Source organism: Drosophila melanogaster, chromosome 2L (assembly GCF_000001215.4).
Source record: "Drosophila melanogaster chromosome 2L".
NCBI classification, from domain to species: domain Eukaryota; kingdom Metazoa; phylum Arthropoda; class Insecta; order Diptera; family Drosophilidae; genus Drosophila; species Drosophila melanogaster.
The window spans coordinates 2,179,105-2,198,173 of record NT_033779.5 but is presented as its reverse complement, the minus strand read 5'-3'; the positions used below and the strand labels follow the sequence as shown (position 1 = coordinate 2,198,173).

The 19,069-nt window shown below is 45.2% G+C and overlaps 2 protein-coding genes, 3 long non-coding RNA genes and 2 other non-coding genes across 13 annotated transcripts; 4 read left to right on the top strand and 3 right to left on the bottom strand.

Annotated features, from left to right (window-relative positions):
- The first annotated feature begins 261 nt into the window (after positions 1-261).
- COX7AL2 (Cytochrome c oxidase subunit 7A-like 2) lies at positions 262-5,649 on the top strand. 4 transcript variants are annotated; one of them, NM_001272983.1, is made up of 3 exons: positions 262-865; positions 5,326-5,396; positions 5,459-5,649. In NM_001272983.1, exons 2-3 carry the CDS (start codon positions 5,352-5,354, stop codon positions 5,600-5,602), a joined length of 189 nt encoding a protein of 62 aa, NP_001259912.1. In that variant the 5' UTR covers positions 262-865; positions 5,326-5,351; the 3' UTR covers positions 5,603-5,649. The 4 variants fall into 4 exon arrangements, with proteins under 4 accessions (NP_001259912.1, NP_001245846.1, NP_001097054.1 ...); NM_001258917.1 differs by lacking the exon at positions 262-865 and adding an exon at positions 5,164-5,199 and having other exon boundaries at positions 5,329-5,396; NM_001103584.1 differs by lacking the exon at positions 262-865 and adding an exon at positions 5,164-5,199.
- A 138-nt stretch (positions 5,650-5,787) lies between these two features.
- CG10874 (uncharacterized protein) lies at positions 5,788-8,260 on the top strand. 4 transcript variants are annotated; one of them, NM_164458.5, is made up of 4 exons: positions 5,788-6,027; positions 6,084-6,324; positions 7,390-7,467; positions 7,531-8,260. In NM_164458.5, exons 1-4 carry the CDS (start codon positions 5,911-5,913, stop codon positions 7,749-7,751), a joined length of 657 nt encoding a protein of 218 aa, NP_722768.2. In that variant the 5' UTR covers positions 5,788-5,910; the 3' UTR covers positions 7,752-8,260. The 4 variants fall into 4 exon arrangements, with proteins under 4 accessions (NP_722768.2, NP_001245845.1, NP_608652.1 ...); NM_001258916.3 differs by having other exon boundaries at positions 7,528-8,260; NM_134808.4 differs by having other exon boundaries at positions 7,096-7,467.
- Positions 6,902-7,983, bottom strand: asRNA:CR44065 (antisense RNA:CR44065). The gene has a single exon (NR_073694.1).
- Positions 8,261-8,768: 508 nt separating the features above from the next.
- On the top strand, positions 8,769-9,554 carry lncRNA:CR45290 (long non-coding RNA:CR45290). The gene is made up of 2 exons (NR_124027.1): positions 8,769-8,831; positions 9,020-9,554. It is a non-coding gene; the product is annotated as a long non-coding RNA:CR45290 (long non-coding RNA).
- A 649-nt stretch (positions 9,555-10,203) lies between these two features.
- lncRNA:CR44066 (long non-coding RNA:CR44066) lies at positions 10,204-11,199 on the top strand. The gene has a single exon (NR_073693.1). It is a non-coding gene; the product is annotated as a long non-coding RNA:CR44066 (long non-coding RNA).
- On the bottom strand, positions 11,095-11,167 carry tRNA:Arg-TCT-3-1 (transfer RNA:Arginine-TCT 3-1). The gene has a single exon. It is a non-coding gene; the product is annotated as a tRNA-Arg (tRNA).
- A 1,479-nt stretch (positions 11,200-12,678) lies between the features above and the next one.
- Positions 12,679-16,212, bottom strand: lncRNA:CR43751 (long non-coding RNA:CR43751). The gene is made up of 2 exons (NR_073692.1): positions 13,941-16,212; positions 12,679-13,811 (listed from the first exon to the last, which is right to left on the bottom strand). It is a non-coding gene; the product is annotated as a long non-coding RNA:CR43751 (long non-coding RNA).
- Positions 16,213-19,069: the final 2,857 nt, after the last annotated feature.

The following is a 19,069-nucleotide window of genomic DNA, read 5'->3' as shown; positions in this document are numbered from 1 at the left end:
ATACTTTCATTTCGTGCCCGGCGAGAGAGTGCAAACAATTTTTAGTGAAATTTTCGAATAGGCGAACAGCAAGCTCCCTTTTTTTGCGAGGGGTTTTTGGTTCCGATTCCGATTCTGCCGACGACACTTGATGATGATACTGCTCGCTCGTACACACACCCGTATTTGGTTTGTTGTGTGTGTTTGTGGTGTGTTACGTTTTTTATGCCGCCTCTTTTTTGTTTTTGTTCATGCGCACACGGAAAAGGTTCTAAATAATGACGGGAGCGCCAGCCAGAACAGCAACTACAACAACAACCAACAACCACAACGACCACTAAGAACGATAAAACAAACACAGAAACAAACAGGAGAAGCAACAACAACGCGAGCCAAGAGAACACACACACCAAGCACACCACTGCTAAATCTGAAAAGCAAAAACAAGGTGGGTGGTGCGCGAGAAAGAGCCGGTAAGGGGGCGGTGGGTCGGGGCTGCCTGTCTCGCTCGCACTCGCACGACATTGACTTTGAAACACATTTGACAGCCCCAGGCAGAAGAAGAAGAACAACAACTCGTGATCGTGATCACGACAAAACAAACCCGAAGCAGCAACACCGAGATAACCAACATGCAGACCAAAACTATAAACAACAGCAATTTGTTCAGTTCTCATCAGAAGTGATAAATTTGATTATAAAAAAAATATACTTAATTTAATCTAAATTCGAAATCTATTTAAAAATTACTGGCACTTAAAGTACTATTTGACTATATTACACAACATATGATTTGCAGAATAATATAATCAAAAAAGCTATGAGATAGCTATTTTCCCGCTCACTGCGCGCCATCTCCGATTGCCCAATCATGTGCTCCCGCCAGGTAATTAGCATTTCTGACTGCCTCTCTGTCGCACGCACAAGCAACATGACAACCCAATTCACCACGCCAGAGCGAGCGCAAAGGTAAACGAACTGTAACCCCCTTCCCCCTTTTCCGATGAACAACGCACACATGTGCTCACTCGTTTCCTTGTGTGCGTAGGCATATTTCAATGCCAAGGTGACGACCTCGCCGCAGTAGATCGCTCTCGCTCGCTCGCTGACTGCCCGACGGTCGTCTCGCTCGCTCTTACGGCGCATAGATCGACCTGCTGCACTTGCTGCTCTACTGTTACCGTTAAAACTTAAACTTAAAACAGTTCAAACATTTTTTACAACACAAAATTCGCCGCCAGAGGAGCGCGAACCTCGACGTATCCACCATTATCGCACTGAATGCCATTCAATCCACTCGCCAAACTCACTCGCACCTGCCACGCCCCGAAAAAGCGGCGGGCGGAGGATACGAGTACGACTACGAGTACGAGTGAGTGAATAGTGTGAATGCCGTATATTCGTAGCGGTTTTGTGAATTTTGTGACGGGCCAGCAGGAGCTCGCGCTGGTAGCTGGCGGACGTTGTGCGGGCACGAAAGGGATGAATATATGCCGCAATGTTTGCTCAGTGCTCGCGCTCCCACTGCTGCGTGCGCTGCGCGCCTGATAACTGTTTTAGTTAAAGAGCAATCCATTTTGTTTTGCCCCACGAAAAGGAGTAGCGCCAATGTTCTGTCCCCATCGCAATCGCACACGCCATATCGCCGTCTCAACTGGCATGCATCAAAGCCGCGCGCCACTGGACGCGATAAAGAGAGGGAAAAGGGCAGCAGATGCAGCAGTGGAGATTCTTTGGGGCAGCACTATGATTTAAGTGGGCCATCGTGATTAGTTCCCCTTGCACCTGTTTAAGTACCAAATTTAAAGCTTTGTTTCCCTTCGGTTAATAATTATTATTTTGCTACTTAAGCTTAAAGCGCATTGGTACAAAAGCTTAGGTACATCCATTCATCCATCTTCCAAAGGGCTCTGCAAAACCTTAGCTTATTTTTAAAGCTTGGAATAGAGAAAAGAATTGCTTGCCATTCTTTCCAACCATGCCATTCCTTCTGTCATTTTGCTCCAAAATGTTTATGGTTTGAATTTAAACATGCTTGATATTCTTGGGAGCTGGGGATTGCATGTTATTTTTGTTTATGCTGGATGAGATGGGGAGATGCTCCCCGCATCCCCCCTTCGCATCATTTTGGCTTTCTGATAAAAACTTTCAATCCGCAAAGCACGAAAAAAGCATTAACAGCGCTTTCTGCAAGTATGTGTGAGGTGCTTTTATTTAATAAACTTAAATCTATTTCAATAAAATAATCTCAAAAGTTATTAGAGGCAGGAGTCATACATATCCTCGCCACACTTCAAACATATCAATGCTTGGCATTTGAGCAAATTAAACCGGCCCATTATTTTGGTTAGCGGTTAATAAAGAATTTTGAAATCGATAAATTCTTATGCGATCTTATGCTTATGCGACGTGAAAGCAAGAAGCATAGAAATTCATATTGGGATGCAATTTTTTTAAGCGTTGCGCATGACCATTTTGTAGAGTTAGCGATAAAAGATGCTCCCTTCAGGCAACAAATGTTGCTATAAATATACAAACCTAAGTAAGCAGATACTCAATCTCCAATCACGTCATTAATACGAAGATAAAAGGAGCAAAGAAAAAGGTAGGAATGACACAAATACAATGATCATAGTGGTTAGTGGAGATATCACCCGCACTGCAAAACGCCAGATCAAATGTTAAGTTAAGTTAGGACACGAACCCCCCTACTTATCACTATCGGAAGGACTAACTAAAAAGAATGAATTAAAGCAAGAGAGCCATATTATAATTAACCGTTAATCCATCATCACTGCTCACAACTATATAACCTTTTAATCGCGTTCATTAAACAATCATCACATTCGATTTTTAAGAGGGAGATCGCACAAGATAGTTTTAAAGCGCTGCTTATGTATATGTGTATGTACATAATTCATAGATCATTTTTCACTGTTCTCTTTAGCTATTTTTCGATTTCAAAACTATCTTATCGTATGATAAAATGTTCGAATTCTAGCTGCTGAAAATATCTTAAGTTCTATAATGTCTGCGTTACTATTTCTACCCATTGATCTCAGCGATCCTTTTCGGTTCTAACATACAGAAGTCATTACTCACTACTTGATTTTTCAAGACCCGTTCATAACTTTGAAAGGCAACGCTTTCCGCTAAAGTTTTCCCACTTATTGTGCTTGTCGATTGCCCTAGAACTTTTGAGCACTTCACTCGAGGGGCAAAACGAGACGGAACTCCCCTTTTCGAGCGATGCAGCTTGCAGAGCAAGTTTAGAACTTCAGCTGGCTAGAGCGAGAGCCCATGTGCCACTTAGCCCTACGAAGGGGAGTCAGAGGGAGAAAGGGCTAGTGGCTGACCATAGGAACAAGGCTAGCGCTAGCCTGAGGAGAACCCGAGAATGTTTCCAAAGTCTTGCCTTCGCCGCCCCCATATCATCATCCATCGGCTGGCTATTTTAATGAAAGCACTCGGAGGTGAACTTGGCAGATTTAACTTTTTTCAAGTTTCGTTTCTGAATACCAAAAAGCGGCCGCCTCGCAACTTTGGCAAGTTAATTTAGCATGGAAGCTACAGTTTTGAAAGTTCTTTTGCTGGGCGCTGAAAATCGGCGATGGCTTTAGCAGGGCGATATGATATGTATTTGTTTCGTTTTGAAACAGGTCGACGATGCTTGTGGGTGCCGCGGGGCGGGGGGAGTCAACCGATCCGAGCGTAAGCGTTTTATACACTTTTATTTTTTTTGGCCGAGAGAGCTTAAACAGCTTTTCAGACGGCACATCATACTAAAGAATTTATTTATTGCCCGCTGTGCTGCAACGATTGTGTAAACAACACAAATTAAATGACACAGTGCACCAGACAAAAAAAAAAAACAATTAATAACTTTCGAATCTCCGAATAAGCAATTAATTTTAATAGCTTCTAATTAGCTCAGAATACCCACTTTTGAAAAACAAAACAACTTTAATCATTTTTTAATTGCTTATCTCCTCAATTTGCAAACGAGTTGTAAATATTACGCTTTTATCTTGATATCCTTCATATTTAATTACCAAATTTAAAAGTTGTAATTTTAATTGCAGCTCAGATTCTCTAAAAAGCTTAACTTACACTCGAATCAATTGCAATAGTAGTTTTTTAAAAAATGATTTTCACTAACTTTTATAGAAAATCTGTCTTTATAATTATAGTTGAGTTTTAAAAGAAGCTGAATAGGAAACGACAAACAGCTTCCGTTTAAATTCCGCTTATAATATCCTTTAAATCTAGTTAAAAACATATGCGTATTTATGCCATGACAGTACCCCAAATTTCGTCCCAAAAAAAAAGTTCACTCCACCCACCCGATTTTTCGCTGCTTTTCGCGCGCTGCTGCAAATCGCACACATGGCGAAACGGAAGCAGTTTTTTCGAAGAAATTGCACACCTCATTCGGTGTAGAATTATTGTAATCCCCACCAGGCGCACAGGAACCGCTAGCTGCTCGCTGAGTCCAAGTGGCTTCGGAGTGCTTTTCGCCGCGTGCGCTTCTCGCAGCGGGTGCGAGCGGGACGTCGACTGTGCTTTTAATGCGCCAAACTTGGCGCTGGTTCCGTCCCGCTCGCGCCAGTGTTGCACTGGCGCAAGAACGAGTAGTGCAGAAAAGACGCCAAATCGCTGGCTGCTTCGCCTGCGCTCCTGATGAAAAATTCACAAAAAGCCAAAATAGCGCGGAACACACAATTTTTTTCCCGAACGGCGAATCACGACGCAACTCTAAAATCCGGCAGTTGCGATTTGAAATTCTACATCAAGTGGGGGATTTTTAATGAAATTCATTAAAAGTGACTGCAATTTAATGTTTCCCTCAAGATTTCATTTTTAGTCGTAAATTTAGTTGCTTAAAGTTATAATGTTCAATATTTTAGTTAATTGTCGCAATTTTGAATTTGTAACGTACGCCGCATGGCGCGAAATTTAAAATTTGATTAGTAGTGGAAGTGTTATGTATAAATATGATGAAAAATAAACAAAATAAATGCATGTATTACTTTAAGCAAATACAATACAAAATACAATATATTTTATTTATTTATTTGTGTTAATACCCATATCCACAACTTGACAACTCTTAAATTGCATTTCTCTGGCATTCCCTTTTGCTTGAAATCATCTGAGATTTATTCTATTTTTATCTGTTACAAGAAAGTGCAGCAAGTCAATTGCAATTCGCTAATTGAGGTAAGTGTTTTGTAAATCATAGTAGTCTGTGAAATATTAGGGAGAATAGAAAGTATACTTAAAACGTGACAACAAATTCACTGCAACAAAGACACTGCTTGAATATTGCTTTTCTATTTTATTCAGCAGTTACATAAGAGACCTAGGCAAAAATGGCTCTACCCGATGGACTTTCCAACAAAATGAAGGTTTTCCAGGTTGGATATATCTATGATATCTTCGCATATGTATTAAGACTCATAACTCATAATTTTTGCAGGCCGTTAACGAGCTGCCCGTTTTTCTGAAAGGCGGACCTGCGGATAAGATTTTATTTGGCATTACGGCTGGACTGTGTGGCCTTGGCATTGTTAGCTTTGTCCACCTGGTCTACACAATGGGATTCGCCAAAAAGAAGGCCTAAGTTATGTGTTTAAATACTTTTTCGATTAAAGAGAAACTAATGTAATTAAACAAGTTGTTTTATTTCGAAATTCAAAAAGACCGCGCAATTAGTATTCCTATAAAATTAGTAGAGCAACACTCTTTTTGGCTCACGCAAGTGTGAGTTAGGCATTTTCTGCATATATCTCCTCTGGTCACACGCTCACTGGAGGAAATTAAAAATATCGAAGTGCGATAGGCCCCGATAGTTTCGCCTCCAAATAAAAACAAAGAAAATTCGGTTTTCTTGACCGAATTTAGCGTAATCTAACACGGAAAATCAGCCAAATGGAGCCCAACGATGAGGTGGTGGAGCGACAGAAGCTGGTGAACGACGTGGAAACGGAGGAGGAAGCCCAAAGCGCACCGAAATCGGCCACACCCGCCTCGCCCGCCGTTCCGAATGTAAGATACCCTGGGATTCTGCTGCGGAAGCCACTTTTCATCCTCGTTTCTTGCAGATCAAAATCAAAGGCATATCCAGCGGCGAGACCACTCGCAGCAGAAACTCGGCCTCCTGCTCCATCGAGAGGACGATATCCGAAAAGGAGAAGGACAAGAGCCAGGGCCAGGGTCAAGCGGCCACCAAGGTGACCTATGTGAATGAGCGCCGGCCACGCCCGCAGGCGCACGGCGGCAGTGGCGGGGGTGCCGGCGACGAAAGATTCGAGTTCAAGACCCGGCCGCGCAAACTCCTGAAAGGTGGGTGCAGCCAAAAAGTCCACTAACCCATCGCTTCTACCTTTCAGTCGCTGTGGATCGCGGTTTTTGGTGTCAGCTGGGAAGGCTTCGGTGTTAGAGATTACCTAAACATATCAGGACAAACAAACAAACATTCTTCTACTCATCAAATTAATTTAACACCATATTTTGAGTACATTATAACCCCTCACTCATCGCGCATGTAGAAATTCACAAGCTGCCTTATGTTTCGCCATTAATGATAAAATATGCGGCTAATTGCCGGCTATCACGGCCACCATTGACCTTCGTCCGCGATGACGCACTTTTTCGGTGGCCATATGGCCGGAATACATCACATTTCATTATTCACAGCCCATATACACACGCTTCCCACCCAAATTCGCTCGCACACAGACACTTTGATAGGTGCTTATAATTTCAATTATTGAAATTACAAGCCTTCGAGCCTCTCGCCGCCACAGCTGTGTGTCCTGACTTTTCTTTCCAATCGGTTCGCTTGACACGGCGGTTGAGGTTTAGTTACAGTCACTTATTCTAAGTTTTGAGTCATAATTTGTAACATTAATATTCGTTTACTTATAACCATAGTAGTTGTATAGCAAAATATACCTTTATTTAGTTTAAATTTGTTCTTATCTTACAATTGTGCACCGTTTTAGTTCATTTGATGTAACTCTTACTTATGATTTCCTCGTTTCGTTTTTATTTTATTATTTGTACTTCCATATTCCCGCACTTGATTTGTTGACCATCTCATGTCGAGACCAGATCGTGATGAGTTGGAACCCACCACCAACAGTGCCAACAGCCTGAACGCCATCACCTTGGTGAGCAGCGAGTGGCTAGCACCTGATCCCACAGCCACAGACAATCACAACACCCCCAAGAACAACAACAACGATAGCACGAAACCCAACAATAACAATCAGCACAGCAATAGCAATCAGAACACACCGCGATTGCAGCGCCGCAAGAATCCCACAGCGTCGATGCCAAACGCCAGTGCCCACAGCGATAAGTTCGACGATCGTCCAATAAAACATCATTCCTTTGTCTCCGAAGTTCCCGATGTTAAGCACATGGAAAGAGCTCTCCTCGGACTGCTGGACGACTTTCACTCCGGCAAGCTGAGGGCATTCGGTTAGTGCAGTCTGCAACTTGTCACCTTTAAGGTTTGCCAATCCTTTGCCTTTTTCCCAGCAGGCTCCGGCTGCACAATGGACCAGATGACCAAGATTCGCGAGCAGCAGGAGAGCCTGGCCAAATTGCATTTCGAACTGGCTGCCGCCGAGGAGGATTCGCTGGAGCACGGCAACGAGTTCAACACCAACAAGGCGCAGGAGAACATGCTGCAGCTGATGCAGCGCCTGGAACAGCTATCCATCTCCATCGAGCAGCTGCAGACGAGCCACACGGGTCTCTGAGATTTGGCCCAGCCGCAGGCCTGGGATCAACGCCTGCTCTGGCTCTGAGCACACCTATGGGGAAACGAGGAATGCCAAAGTGGAGCTGGATTGGGATTTCACACAAGACTAGCGACTTTTCGACGGTGCGGACAGTTGGGATACTGTGTAAATATTTTAAGTTGTACGCTTAAGTGGGCGGATTCGATGGGCTTCTCATGCTAAATAGTTTAGCGAACTCGCAGTGATTGTGAAACTAATTTAGATTGTCTTCGCGTAGCCATAGCCATAGCGTTAAATTATTACTATAATAGACCAAGGGTGCCAAGGGGTGGTGCTAAAACGAATTATTTCATTGCAATTCGATTCGACTCGATTTGATTGATGTGTGTGCTGCAGGTTATCAGGCTTCGATAATGATGCGAATCTGTTCCGCTTATTGTTTGTTATAGTTATTTGCAATATACATAGACACCTAATCATACACATGTACGAAACTCGGACCCATTAAAGTTATCATTTTTATAAATACACCTTTAAGACTTATGTTGCAAAGTCAGTTGGTGGAAACAAACAACGATTATAGGTAGTTTAAGTGACCAATAGCAAACATTCGAATGGCCTCAAAATGATTTATTTTATGAGCGATTTGAAAGCGTCCTTAGTATTCGCATCACTCCTCCTTCGTGGCGCTTGGAGTGCCAGAATTTTTACCAGCCTGGTGTTCTAAGGAAACGGAATTCCCCACAATCGAGTCGCCCCCATTCCGCTCCCGAAGACGCCCACTCTGCATGCACAATTCCATTTCGGGATGGGCACATCAATTGCGAGAACTGAACCTTTGGACAAGTGCATGCGTACATAGGAAATTTCAGTCCGCCGCCGCTTCTTGCGGCTTAATTTATGCATTCGTATTCAGCCGGTGTGCTCCGTTCCCTGGGCTGTCATGGCGATGGCGATAGCGCAGTCGCAGCCGTTCCAAGCTCATGTTGTTGTAATCCGACTTTAATGTTGTGGCTTACACAGACGTCGTTCTTCTCATTTGGGTTTGGGTTTTCTGTGTGTGCCTTTCCCCTTGTGCTGCTGGCGCGATCGGTAAAAGTAATTTGTTGTTCATTCTTTCTTTTTAATGTCGGTGTAAATCCGGGTTTCAAATAACAAGAACTGTGCACTGCGAGAAAGTTATGTGTGCTTCCATATCCATTACTCATAAAGTCTCAATTGCATATAATCTAAGCAAAAGTTAGTGGCTTCTCATTAGTTGTTGTGAATTGATTTGCTTTCTTTAGACATTTTCTTACAGTGCACTTCCACTTGTTGCCTGTTTGTGCCACCGTTCCCCTTTGTATTATTGTGTTTTCCAACTTGCGGCCGAAACTCTCGGTTCTTTTGGGCTTCTCTGTTTGGCTAGCGGTTTGGTGCATTCCTTGGGCCTTCGTCTCCGGTCTCCACCTATCCCACTCACCCACTCCCCAGTCACCGAGAAATGTAGAAGTAAACGCTCGGACAGTCGCATCCGCCACGCTGCATACAAATGCATTCCGCTGGCCAAGGGCGTGGCAAGTAGCCTCCAACCACCGAGCAGCCGCACGCAACATCTATCCCAAATCGCTGCCACAAGTGCCACTGCCAGTGAATCCACCACTTCCACTCATCAGCCACGGATCCACGTTCCATCACGTGCGCGGATTGGGTTGGGGATCCCATCCCGGCTGAGGGATTGGACATGGAAATGGGGAATATCCGCGGCATTTTTAACCCAGGCAAGGCCCAACCTTACACTCGGAAAAATTCGAAATGAACTTCAGTAGCAAGCGCCGTTGTATCAAGTGTATTTACTATATAACTCTTTTACATCATTTAAAATATTATTAAACATTTTAGGAGCTCATTTTCTCCAAGTACATGTGCCTGGCTTCAAAAGGTGGGTGCAACAGGGGATCCGATTCGTGTCGCATCGCATCGAATCGGATTGGATTGGGATCGTTGGCAGTTCATCGAATCGAGTGTTATGTAAAGACGGCAACCGAAAGAAGTCATTAAATATGTGAAGCGCATATCAAATTTCGAATGAATTGAACTTACTTGGCTTGGTCACATGAGAATTTGATGAACTGCCAAGCGGACAAAGAGTCGTTGATACCTCCGCCAGGAGGTGGGGATGGGGATGGGCAGGAGCAGCACTTGTTGCCCGGGCAATCCGATCCGATATGCCGTCGCTGTCGCCGGGGCACTTCATTAACCTGAACTCTGACTCCAAGCAGACATTGTGCACTCACCAAAATGAAATGCAACCCAACTGAACCCTTGACATTGTTTTCAAATTTGAATTCAACTAGTACGCTTCACTCTCCAGATACAACGAAACTAATAAATGAGAACAAATTTACTTTCCATTAGCAACTTACCCCCATTTTTTTTAAAGTGTCCTGCACCTTGCGAGCAGCTTGCTTTAAGTCTGTCCTACCCCAGTGGCTGTCTGGACTCTTAATCCTTGCCCACCCATGAGCACAGAGGCAGCTGCTCTGGCTGTGCGGAAATTACGTTGCTGATGAGCAGCTCTGGGAAAGCGGAAGACGCACGAAGCTTTTCCACCTACAGGAAGTGCGACAAAATTCAAACAGACTCTGCTCCCGTCTCTGCGCTCCTCTCCCGTCTCCCGTCCCCCATCCTGCATCCTGCATCCTGTATCCTGCTGGCAAAGCGGAAGCAAAAAAAGCAGAGCGAAAGAGGGAGCCAAGCGCCGGGCGGAGAATTGAGTGGGCGGCAGTGGTGGTGGGTCAGTGGGTGGCCCTGTGACAGCTCTGGGCTGGCATAAATGCGCACACGGCGCAAGGCAAAAAGTTTCCTGGCAGGAGCCAGGACTCCCAAAGAGGAAGTGACTAGTGAGGCCATGGAATGGGAAAGGCATGGTGGGCAGTGGGTGGCTGGGCCCGGGTTTGTTATCGTCATTCCCTTCGGCAAACGGAGGGGGCAGAGAGAAAGCTGAGGGCGACGTACTTTATTTCCTGAAAATGTCCTCGAAAATATGAACATTATATCCCGGAAACGGAAGCTGCAGCATTTGCAAGGAAGTGACGCAAGGGGCAGGAAGCACAGCACCCGCCCGCCCACCGAGCACAAAACATTCCGTGGACATGGACATGAATGTGGATTTGGATGGGTTGATTAAAGCGGGTAAACAGCAGCGACAGGAGACCAGGACGACAACGAAACGAGGACGAGCACCAGGACACCGTTGAAATGTACACACAAGTGAAACAGGACACACACAGCACAGACGAAAAAGCTGCTCAAATGCAGCAAATAGCAAATATTAAGTACTAAAATATAATTGCATGTAAGTCAAAAGATTAAAACTCAACGACCATGACGGGACTTGAACCCGCAATTTTCGGATCAGAAATCCGACGCCTTATCCATTAGGCTACACGGCCACATCCACCTATTTTTCAAACATGTCCTTATGAAAATGATTCTCCAAGTTGGATTAAAGTTTGATATTAAAAATCCATTTTAATCAGAGTAAAGGAATCCCCGCTTTCTTGCCGTGTTGGCCACAGTTGCTAGCGGGGGAGGGGAGTGCGGGGCGGATTGGACATCTGACTACGATGTCGCATCCTGCAGGAAGCGTGACGCTGCCGCCGGCATCTGTGGCTCCCTCCTCGTCCATTTCCCATTTCCAGTGTGCCCCCCGGAAAATGGCAAGCGGCATGCGGGAGGCAGAAGCCTTTACGTCAAGGAAATGACGGAAGCAGCCTCAGCAGCTGAATCCTTCGTCTCGGCTGCTTGGGACTGCATCTCCGGAATACGGACTACGAACTGTGGACGCCGGCGCTGGCGGAGTGGCCTTAGAGGGGGGGCTATCTGCTTTGGCAGGAAATCATTGTCCCGTGGGACGTAAATTAAATTCCATGCAAAGTTAATTTTTCTCACCCACCCAGAGAGCAGAGGCAGTGAATCAGGAGCAGCTTAGCCCGGATTCCAGAATCTGGGCTGGTGAAGTAGTTCCATTTCCGCAAAACGAGTGGGTTGAGCGATTTATGGTTGGGGCATAGATATGGGAAAAGTTTACAAATCAAGGAAACTTTGTCATGTGCGGCTCAAGTATTAAACTGATATGAGTTTATGGATATGGATATGGATTGATGGGTTAAAGGTGATGTTGACCTGCCTGTGAAGAACTGATCCTACTACTACAGTGCCAATAAATGCCATAGCCATATGTTTAGCTGTCGCAATGACCGACTTCCTTGAGACGCAATTAGAAAGAAAAGTACATCCTGCCTGGGATTGCCATTTCCCAAAGATTCCACTTACCCAAATCGAGGCTGCAGCTCCTCTTTCTTCGCACTGCGCCAGAATCGGAGTATCGGCGGAATGTGAGGATGTGGGGTGTGTAATTTACCTCAATGATTGCCAGGCCCCTCCGATCCACCGATCCGCCGATCCGCAATCTATGGCCAAAGTACCGCTAGATGATGCGCTGCCTGGTCCATAAACAGACATCCCAAATGCGAATGCGAGGAGCGGCGCACTGTAATTGAGTTCCTCCAACTGGAAATGGTCAATTGGCAAATAGCAGCGACAATAAATGAATCTCCAGCGGATCCGCCGAGCTGCGAAAGCCTGGCCCAAACAGATTTGTTCGGCTTCGCCAGATTACGTGAAAGGTGAAAGTTGTCGAGAACCGCAAAGCAGGGGCTAAAAGGCGAGCCAGGAGGATGAGGAGAAGGAGGAGCGGCGGGAGGAGCAGCAGGTGATCAGATACACGTGCAGAAAAGAGGCAGTCAAAAGTGTAACTGGATAATCGAAGATAGTATGATATGGTATGATATATGGTTCCCAAGAATGTGAACTCAAGAAAACTTAAAAAGAAAAAGTTAGTTTAATAATGATAAAATATTGTATTCATTTTAGTACATCTATCTACATTGCTCTAGTTTTTCTTGAGTAATTTTACAAACTTATTTTTTGATCATGTACGAACTACTGACCCATAGATTTTTCCTGGTGCACCCATGGCGATAGCAGGTCATGCTGAATCGGTGAGAAAAGCGATCCGATCCCATCCAGCCGCGGCGAACCGGACCCCACCTGTCGGCGACCTGTTGGCGGTGGCGATGTTTCCGTAATCCGAATGTGGAACAGTGGCACAGTAGCCAGCAGCAGCGGCAGTCTCCTCCATTTCTCCACAGCCGCATCTTCATCGCTCTCTGCCCCTTTTTGCGACTTTTCGCCATTTATGGCGCATGCGCGCAGTGCAGAAGGCGCACAAACTGACAGCAAGACATCCACATCCACATCCACATCCCAAGACTTGGACGACCCACTGGCTGACTGCTGGTGCTGGACCAGCTCCTCCGCTCTCCAGATCGCGGGACAGGTTACCATTACCATTACCATCTTGTGCGCCGTCTTCTTTAGCGGCGCATTACCGCATTGCAAACCTGAATTCTTCTCGTCTTTCATTAATAATGATGCTCTTTGCTTTGCACGGGGGTTATGCAAAAATAATAGGGAGCCCCCTTAAAAGTTAATAAGTTAATAAATAGTTATAATAGGTAATAGGTAATTCTTTGAATTGGTATATAAACCAAATGAACTTCTCCAATTTCAGTTATAATCCAGTTATAATTCCTTAAACTACATCTTTGTTTTCAGTGCACTCACCGACTTCATCGTTTCTTTTCATTTTTGGCATTCCGATTCCGGATGCTGTCTCCCTCTTTCTCCAAGCTCCCAACTTCACATTGGAGCCCAGTCTTCTGTGCAGCGAGCGGTGTGGCAAAATACTAGATTATGAATGTAAGGCAGTGGGTGTCGGAGTCTCCAGGTCGGAAAGCGATGTTGCGGTGTGTGGGTACCCACATCGGATTCGGTATCGCTGTCGTTTCGACGGTAGCGTGTCTGCAACACTTTTGCCAGACTTTTGAGTCTTTGGGGCTCGATCGAGGAAGTTATATAATCGAGACAACATCGCGATATGTCGGCAATATGCCTCAATCAATTTAGCATTTATGCTGCACTTGGAGAAAATCCTGAGTATCTGGTGTAGAGTCTCATAACTATATAAGCTGACTGGAAATGAAGATATATTTTAAGTTTCTTATATGCATGATATGCATATGCAACTAAAGTTTCTTTCGGTGTCTCTCTTTCTGCCTGAAAGCTAATAACCAAAAATGCGAAACTCCCCGGGCTTCGTACCTGGATTATGTGGGTGGCCAATCAGGTTGGGACGATCGGCTGAAGTGCCGGAGGAGGAGGCGGTGGAGAAGGAGTCGGGGAATGGATACCCATGTAACTGATCCGTTTGACTGCCTACCGAGTGTTTTTTCGAGCTTCCTCATTAAACTTTGCCGGGAGTTGCTGAGATTCCCATTAGGTGACCGATATGATGATCAGGTGATCGTTTAGCACACATCGAGGACCGATCAACCTGTTCGACGTCTTGGGAATTTATGGGAGTTTCGTTTACGGTTCAGTGATTAGCTTGGTTTTTTTTTTGTGGGACGCAGTAGTTTGTTTGGCTGGGAAAAGTGGCTGAATGTATAATAGACTTTTCTCGTGAGGATTTCCCATACATCTTTACTAATTTCTGGTTTCTAACATAATCATTTCCTGCTTCTTCATGTCGCATTGCAACACTATTACTTTGAATTGCATAAAAATGGCTTGAGAGTGATCCTTAATACCAAAAAAAAAACACTTTAATATTTATGACCAAGGAACTGCGAGTCTACTCTGCCAACGAATTTGAAATCCTTCCTCACAACTACCTGGACATACATATCTGGGCCCAAAGTGTGACTATTTGATTGTTCAGACCGTATACAGCCAACACCCGATCTTCAAAAAGACGCACATGAAACTATGGATAGATTTTCAATTAGAGCCCCTCCACTTTCCGCTCGTAAAATGTGAAATTTATGTTTTTTACGATCGATTTTCATGTGTAATTTCCCTTTGTGCCGCAAAGTCGATAAGCCATGTGCTAGGATAACTTCCTTTCCGTTCGGCCGACGACTTTCCCGAAAGGTTCCCAGGCCACTCGATGCGATGCTGGATGTGCTTGCAACCTGCTGCAGCAGGTCTTTGTTCCTCATAAGCCCCCTCCACTGGCTACTCCGGACCCCCGAGCGATCCTCAGTCTGCGTAATTAATTACACAGCATTTTCATTTGGAGTGCGAGTGTGTACCTCTCGGCCTCTCATTTGCTGCCATTTCCACGCCTCGGAACGTTCGATCTTCCATGGTTGTGGCCACTGTTGTTGTTCTGGTTTTAAACGATTTCCAAGAAGCGCTCGCAGAGATCGAAGCAATCGGAGGAGCGGATGTTGAGCGCATTTTCCAAGCTGCAGCTCAGTTGTGAGATGTGATGTGCGTGCACCATCCTCTATCTCCATCCTAGTTCTTCCTCCGGCTGCACAGACGAGGTCGTCGAAATAGGTCAGCACAGAAAGAAATGCTGCAGATCGCTTTCGAATCTCCGGCATGCAATCCCAATTCACATAAGTAACTGCTAAGCTGGGAAAAGTTAAAATATCTTGAATACTTAACCTTGATCGTGGTTCTAAGTTTGCATCCGAGACTATAGATTCCTTCTCTAATTTTCGAGCTCTGCCTGCAGGGCTCAGCTGATGATGATGATGATGAGGCCCCTTTTCATCTCGCTTAGTGCATGCGTGTGTGTGCGGCGATTATTTAATTGATAAAGATTTCCACATTCCAGCGATGCCCGGGGGAAGCCAAATAGTGAGCATGGGGGAGCTCTGTCTGGGCTTATCCTGTCGCACAGGATCGAATCGCCGAGCTCATATCGAATCTCCGTTGCACAATGCCCTCCACTTCGATGTACATATGTACTCCGATTCACCCCGACCACGTAACCAGCTGAACCATCTGAAACATCCAGGAGTGCACTGAAATCTAATATGCTTGTTTTCATTGCTAAGATACTTTTCCTCTATACAAACTTTATGAACTATATCAAATAATTGGAATATGCAGAAGTGCATAGAATTTTTCTCCATGTACGTTTGGTACTTCGACATCCATCGGGAAACATGAAACCCGAAACCTTTCACCGTCATTTGCACTGCGTTCTTGTGGTAAGGTGCCCTCGACACGCACACTCTGCCAGATGCACACATGCACACCATCGCATGGCGGCACCAACACACTGATAGGGCAAGGAGTGGCTCAACCTGCCAACACTTGTGGATTGCTTCGATCTGCGATCACTTTTTCATCCCTTAAGTGCACACTTGGGATTTCATACCCAGTCGAAGTTGGGGTATATATATTTGGTAGCTTTCTTCAGCAGTGTTTCTGTTTTCCATTGCATACGGTATACTATAGTCGATCATCGTGCCACCACTGAGCCCCTCCATCAGCTTGGCCGTTCTGCTTGGCTGCGCTCCGTTTGGGCGCTAAATTGGAACGATTCTGGGCTGCCATAATCCTGGCCAGCAAAGCAAACGTCGCCAGAGATCGATATTTGAGCACTGGATGGATTCAGGCCAGGGTTCGTCGATTCGATCAGTTTTCCGCTTTCGGTCTTTGTTCTTCGCTCGGCACTCTCTTCCTCAGCTGCGAGCTCAGACATTCGGATTCGGGCAGGTTTCCCACGGTCTCTTCTTTCCTCTGTGCTGGGTGCACATTTCATATCCTGCAGACGCACAACTGCCGCGGCAGAGTCCTTAATGCGTGCGATGGCGGCAAAAATCTTACAATTACCCATTGTTGCCCGAGGGGAATGTGTAACAATTAGGCCAGGACTCGGATTCAGGTCGAGGATCACTGCACAGGATCTCTGCGTAATATCCTTTTCAGCCGAAATCCAAGTAGAACACAATTCAATTGAGTTTGGGCAAAGTGTAACGAAAAGGATCCGTTGCTATTGCGTCTTCCTCGTCCTTTATTTACCTAATCCTGAAAAATTACCAAATGTTATGTGGGTGGTTTTCGAGGACGATCCCCTTTGGATCAGCTTCTGCGGGGTTGGGAAAGGTGTGTGCTGGATCTTAGTAATGATGTGTAATAACGAAGGAAATAATGCGTTCTTTTCTAGGAAACTAATTGGACAATCTGTAAAAATTCCTTGTGGAATAATGGTTTATTTTCACTTTCGTTGCTTGCATTCATTTTTTTTTTAATGCAGTAAAGGGTATTCATTAGCTAGAGAATTACTATGATATCAAACTGAAAGGATTACATCTGCTTTAGATACATACGCTCCAGACAGGCGCATTCGTTTGTTCCTGGGTCACCTGCCGCACACCTCCACCGAATCCCCAATCGCCACCCCCTTCTGCACCACCACCACCCCCTGCTGTTTAGTAAGTTTAGTAATTGGCAAATTACCAGCAACAAATAAATAAAAGGGGACGAAAAGCAAAGAACAAGAAGCGAGGCGCGTCTGGAAATACTTCCGCATCGGGAGGCGACTTTGTCGGGTCTGCGACCAGACTTATTTATAGATCTGGGACTATACCATATAGTGCAGGGCATATATCAAATCGCTGGCTGTCTGGCGGACCTCTGCTACTATATGTACACATACATATGTATGTGACCATGTGTGCCGTGCTTACATATGTGCGGCCATATCTGTGTTTTGGTGTCTGATTCTAGAGCACAAGTGGATGCCACTTGGCTGCCGCTGCCTCCGCCTCTGGACATTGGCATTCTATTTTAATGAATTATCTGCACTTAGGCATCGAACTAAGAACTAACAACTAAGAACTAAGAGCTGCGACTATAGCGATCACCCGACAAGTCGGATGGATCTGAATGGAGTGGGAGGTGGCGCAGCAGAGGCGTACTGGTTGCATTGCAATGGCGAAATACAGATGTACAAACGCTGATTGGCTCAATTGGACGACTATTTGAACTCTGACCCCTGTGCGATCCTCATCGGCAGCTCTGCCCCTTCCGCCCCGTCCTCCTCCTCCGCCAGCCACCCTTTCACCCTGGAATTTCCCGATGGGCGACGCACCATGACCGAAGCTACTAATTTGGGCCAGTGATCGTCGCTGCGGCGATCACTTGGAAACGTCGTCATCGCCATCGCAGCTATCGACGGAAAAGATAGCACTTGAAAAAAATATCTCTATTATATTTCTTAATTAGAGTCACAATCTAAAAGTTCTTTAATGTTTCATATCACGAGGCTTACTCGCTAAACTATTTATAGCCATAAAAATACATGTTACTATTTATTACTTACCTAAATGCCCATTAATCTAGATTTTCTTTCAGTGCATACCCACGGAACTGAGCAGGGGCGTGCAGGGCGTGGGCGGGGTCGTCCGGCTGGTCGCCGTTTATGGGCATTTGACTTGAAATGTCAACGTAAACGTTGCTCGTTGCTCGGGGAGAAACTGGTTAGCCAACTGAGGCGACTGGAGACCCCAAAGCGGATGCAGTGCAACTGAGCGCATCTTCAGGCCCACCGACCGACCGACCAACCGACCGTCCAAGCAACCTGACGAGGAACCCCAGCCCCGCCCCCTTTCCAAAGAGATTTTCCGTCGCAGCCGAGCGGAAATGTTCCAACAATTTATAATTAAAGATTGCCAACTGGTTTCCATGAAGATCCAAGATTTATGGGATCGAAAACACCTATCAGCTAGCACCTCCAAACATTTTGTATTACAATAGAGCGCTTTTCCCAGGCGCGTGGCGCTTATTTCATTTTCGGCCAGGGGGTCGTATTCATAATTATTTCAAATGCTTGAGAGCATTATCGCACACTGATTAGAGTTCACGGAATTGTCTTATCTATGGTTTATGTGCAAAAAGCTCGCCAATAGTCACAATTGACAGCTAATGGGTATGGCATGCTCGATCATTTCAAGTTTCCAGTCACAATAGGTGTGTATGTTATCTAGTGAGAGAACGATCCCTTGGTATTTCGGCGCCCATGCTTCTGGTATCAGCATGAATCGTTTGTTTAAACTTTATCTTCTATTGATTAACAACTAAATCGAGCGCCCCACGCGAATTCGACGCCGCCCACAGACAGCGGTTGCCTATTGAGTTGTTTCGTAGTAAACTTTGGTGGGTTTTAAATTATTTAAATTATTACCTCTGCGAGCTGTTGCTTCTTTCGTTGCCAAGGAAGTGGATGGTGGATCTGTAAATGTTTACGCGCCTAATGATTTGTTTGTGGTCTTTGCACACACTCCTACTTCTCAGAGTATAATAACATAATCGAGATTATTATGGCAATTGTGGGGAATCTGGGAATTTTAAAAAATTACGAACATAAAATACGTATGTTAATTGAGATTATTGTGAAATTATTCCGGAATTGGAATTGGAATTTTGTG